Source organism: Empidonax traillii, unplaced genomic scaffold, assembly GCF_003031625.1.
Source record: "Empidonax traillii isolate 1590-97213 ecotype Southwest subspecies unplaced genomic scaffold, ASM303162v1 scaffold1142:size416873, whole genome shotgun sequence".
Classification (NCBI taxonomy): Eukaryota; Metazoa; Chordata; class Aves; order Passeriformes; family Tyrannidae; genus Empidonax; species Empidonax traillii.
The window spans coordinates 393,422-398,161 of NW_020956335.1; the positions used below are offsets into that span (position 1 = coordinate 393,422).

Consider the following 4,740-nt stretch of genomic DNA (forward strand, 5'->3'; position numbering starts at 1 on the left):
AATCCTGATTTCTTTTTTTCTTCCTTCCCCAAAGAGGAGCTAGATGAGGTATTTACAGGCAGAGAAGTTCAAGCTGCAGCTGTCATTGATTAATAGCAGGTATTGCCTTCTGTGTTGACCCTGGGAATGATAAAGCCTGTTGTGCTGTGGCTGATGCATTAAGGACAATATTCCATTGATTGTCTCCTTGGCACGCTCGTTAGTGCTGCTGCAGGAGGAGGGCAGGCAGGGCAGGGCTGAGCTGGGGGATGTCCTCAAAGTGAAACCATTAGATGAGGCATTTAAAATACTGTTCAATCTACAGAGGAATGAGAAGGGATCGCTTCAGTCACACAGACCTTCTGAGATAAGGGCTGTGTGTGGTGGTGTCCACAGCTGCAGCCCCAGGAACAGAAAACAAGGGTGGAAGCCAGGGGAGGTGACTGGGGTCGGGGAGATGAGGGGACAGGTTACTCCTGCTTGGACAGAAAATGCTGGTGCAGTGGTTTGGGCTGAATTTATTCCCCAGTGAGAGAAAAAAAGTGAAGACCAGACTGAGCATCCAAAGGAGGGACATGAGGATGGGGAAGGGTCTGGAGGGGCCACACGAGGAGCAGCTGAGGGCACTTGGCTTGTCCAGCTGCAGGAGACTGAGGGGAGACTCACTGGGGTCTGCAGCTTCCTCAGAGGGGCAGCTCCAACCTGTGCTCTGTGTGAGCAGGGACAGCCCCCAGGGAACGGCTGGAGCTGTGTCAGGGCAGGCTCAGGGTGAATCTCAGGGCAAGGTTCTTCCCCCAGAGGGTGGTTGGCACTGAACAGGCTCCCCAGGGCAGTGGGCACAGCCCCAAGGCTGCCAGAGCTGCAGGAGGGTTTGGACAACGCTCTGAGGGACAGGGTGGGATTGTTAGGGTGTCTGTGCAGGGCCAGGAGCTGGACTGATGATCCTCTGGATCTTTCCAGCCCAGAATATTCCATGACTCCGTGCCACAGAGTGCATTTCTAAGTGAGCCATAGTTCAGTGCCTGGGGGTCCTTTATTAGCCTTTATTTTGGGAAGCACCCTGCTCTTCCCAGGAGTGAGCTGCAGTCCTTAAAGCAGCAAACGAGCAGAGAGCCCCCATCCCTCACAGCCTGGCGCTGCCGAGTTTGGAACAGATTTTCTGACCTCCACGTGTGTTCTGGTGAGAGCCCACTAGATGGGGGTAGAACATGTGGGATCTGCTTCGGGCCGGAGGAGGAGTCAGAGGTGCAGGTTCCTGCTCCAGGCTGGAGTAGAAGAGCCAGAGGTGCAGGTTCCCAACCTCTGGCCATAGAACGAGCCCCGACCTAAACGAATCCTTGTTTAATCCAGAGCGGTTCCTTTCCTGCGCTCGGATTTTGGGAGTCCAGTGCGGGTGGCACCTCACCCAGAGCTGTGGGTTGTTTTCCAGGCATCCAGTTCGCCACGTGTGGTTCAATTCTCACAGTCTCATCACGGCAAACATCCCTGAGGAGAGGAATCCTCGGGGCAGCAGCGGCACGGACGACGACCCCGCCGTGCATCGCAAGTGAGTCTCGAGGCAGCTCTCACAGATCTGCTCTCCTATGTATTTTTAAATAGCACACTAAGCCCCTGAGTCATGATCCAGAGCAGGAACAGAGGAGGTAAAGCATCTAAAAAAAAAAAAAAAAAAGAAAGAAAGAAAAAAAAAAGTTTTAGGATAATGTTTTCAAAACAAGGGAGGAATTGGCTCTTCATTTTGTTCAGCACAAAAAAATGCATTTCTTTCTCAGCAGGGGAACGTAAAGGCCACTGAAGCCAGAGAGGGAATGCAGCCTTTTCCATGCTCTAAATATTAGCTATGATGTCTCCTCCTGAAGGAAAAGTACTGGTATTTAAACGGCAGGTTTTGGTATTTGCATCCCAGGCTGCTCCCTGTGTGACTGAACCATCAAACGACAACGGGCTCCTCTTCCCCCGTCCTGAGCGGGCTGGAGACGTTTCAGCAGATGACAGTCACGTCTCTGCAGTGCTGGAGGGGATGATTCATTCCCAGGGCTTGCTGGGTCCCTGGAGGGAGGCAGGAGGGATGTTCTGTGTTGCACTGCACAGGCTGGTGCAGGAGGGAGGGGGGTTTATATCAGCTCCCAGAGCTCTTTAACTGGGACCATCCTTTATGGTGGTCGTTCCTTTCCCTGGCACGCAGTGAAGGCTCAGGGGTGTGCCCTGGTTGTGTCCTGTGCAGGTACCGAGGGATCATTTACTCCTACGAGTTCTCAGGGGAGCAGCTGGCGGGGGACAGCGTCCTGCCCATCTGCCGCTCGTCCTACGACGAGCTCACGGGCTACAGCTACAACATCGGCCTGGCCATGCCCTACGACAGCATTTAGGGGCTCCTCGGCCTCGGGGGGCCAGGCAGGACAAATCCACGTGGGACAAGCCCCTCAGAGGGGGGGTGTTGGCTGCAGGACGACGGGCTGGGATTTGCCCAAACGTGGGGATACGAACACAGGCAGTCCAAGGGCTGCCCTGGAGCACATCCCTGGAATGTGGGGCTGTCCACCCTGGTGGAGGGGACAGGGAACATGAACATCACACTGCAGGGTGAACCAAAATCCTGCTGCTTGTGGGAAAGATGCTGCTGGTCCCACCTTGGCAGGGGACACGCTCGGGAAGCCGGAGGGGCACAGCGTGAGGGGTGGGAGCACACTCAGGAGTTCCTGCCTGCAGCGAGAGGGGGATAAAAAAACCCACCAGGAACTTGAGGAAAGCATGTTGCTGAGCCACAGGCATGGTATTTGTGTCCTGGTAATGAGCTGCTCGTGCTTGTTTTCCTTGGAAGGCACTGGAATGTGTCAAGGAACAGGACCACGCACAAAAGGTTGGGAGAGGGGAAGGTGATGGAGAGAGGGAGGGGAAGGTTGGCCCAGGCCAGACTGGATGCTTGGGAACTCAGCAGGCCACACACATCAGAATTATTTTAAAAAGAATTATTTTTTTAATCCCCTGAAACTCCAGATTAAATATTTTTTAATTGTCTGCATACACGTGTTTGTGAGATTTTGTTCCTGAGTCTTGCAGGGTGAACCAGCCCCATGCACTGGAACAAAGGTGTGTCCTCTGCTGGATCATGTCCTTCCACAGCACCTGGAGGGTTTCCCCAGGTGCTTGGGGCTTGGTTTCTGATGCTGTCCTTGCTTCCCAGCTGGGAATTGATCCTGAGCTGGCCCCAGTGCCCCTGCCCAGGTCACCAGTGCTGTGGAGGAGCCCCCAGGCTGAAGGGGCACTCACCCTAAACCCAGGTGGCACTGACCGAGGGGAAACCAGCTTGGAGAACAAGAGCCCCAGCCCTGGACCTGTTTCACTCCTTTAAAACAGCTCTGGGGTTATGGTTTGCCCTCGTAAACTTAACTGGTGCAAACCAAAGCCGTGCCAGTTCTGTTAACCAAGGTTAAGTTTTAACTGAACATCTTTTTGCTGGTTTGATGGAATCCATGTAAAAGTGCCTGGGAGGGGTGAAGGAATGTGCCCAAACCTGCAGGAGAGGGGCTGGGATGTCACTTCAGCCCTTCTCCAGTCACTGGAGAGCTTCCTGCTGCCCTCCTGCCTGGAGAGCAGCTTTTCCTTCTTTGGCTTGGGCTGGTTTTCCATGACCCCTGAGCCAAATTTCTCATGTTCTTGGTTTTTAACACTTGGCTTTTCCCTTGTGATGGATAACAAGCAGTGCAAGAGGCAAAGTCATTCTGTCTGACCAATAAATCTGATCTTTGATGAAGCTTTAGTCTCTTTTCCTGTTTCTGGGAAGCCAGCTCCCTCCCTCCATTCCTGGAAGAGCAAGAAGTGCCACGGATACATAGCTGGGATGAGAGTTCAGCAGAAACATGACAAATTCCTGTTGCAAAAAAATGACTTTGGGGGGGGCGGTGGGGTTACTTCAGCCTTGTGACTCCTGAGGTGCTGAGCAGAGAGAGCTCCCACGTTGTTCTCCTCCCTCCTTGCCCCAGCCCTTGCCCTGTTCCCTCTCTGGCTCTGCTTATCTTGCTCTGTTATCTCAGGACAGCTTTGTTCTCCTTCCCTCTCCCTGCTGCAAGGAGCAGATAAGTTGGTGCTGTGCCCACGTGTCCAAGCCCTCTTCCTGGAGCCCATCTGCACATTCCTGCTCCCTCCTTCTCCCTCTGCTCCTGCCCTGCCTGTGCCGAGGCCACCTCCTCCTGGAGCCCGTGGGAGGGGGATGCTTTGCAGCACCTGCCTGTGGAGTGTTTGCTTTCTCAGCCCTGCCAATCACCCGTTCTTTGGTCACCAACCCATCCTGATCCTGGCAGGGTTGTGTCCCCTCCAGTGGAGCAAGGAGCTCCCAGTTTCCTTGGCTCTGGATGCAGCTCCACCGGGTGGATCACAGGGTGGTCCTTTGGGGTCTGGATCTCATTTCAGGAGGTTGCAGCACAGCAGAAGGTTGTGCGTGCATGGAACTGGCATTCCTAATGCAAGTGAGGGCACTCAGGCTGTTGGAGAGTATCCACGAGGGGAGCTGAAGTGTGGTTTGTGAAAAGGGCTCTTGTCCTGCTTGCCTGGGTGCTCATTAACCCTGCGCTGGAGTGGGGCAGGACAGGAGCAAACCCGGCCTGGCTGCTCAGGCTGGGCTTGGGGGACGTTTAGATGGAGCCTCTTCCTTAATTCCAGGAGCAGGAACGGAGTCACCATCCTGTGGGGGGTGATGCCACCTTCGGGTTCCCCATCTGGGGGCTCCTGGTCCCCTATGCAGGTTGTGCAGGTGAGGGCAAA

The 4,740-nt window shown here is 54.5% G+C and overlaps 1 protein-coding gene across 1 annotated transcript in view; it reads left to right on the forward strand.

Moving 5' to 3' along the window:
* The window catches only part of FBXW8 (F-box and WD repeat domain containing 8), a 55,011-nt gene extending 52,011 nt beyond the window's left edge, over positions 1 to 3,000 (forward strand). Inside the window, exons 10-11 of the mRNA XM_027905332.1 lie at positions 1,409 to 1,525; positions 2,204 to 3,000. Coding sequence (XP_027761133.1) covers positions 1,409 to 1,525; positions 2,204 to 2,348 — 262 coding nt within the window. The 3' untranslated portion in view covers positions 2,349 to 3,000. The remainder of the gene's footprint in view (positions 1 to 1,408; positions 1,526 to 2,203) is intronic.
* The last annotated feature ends 1,740 nt before the right edge of the window (positions 3,001 to 4,740 follow it).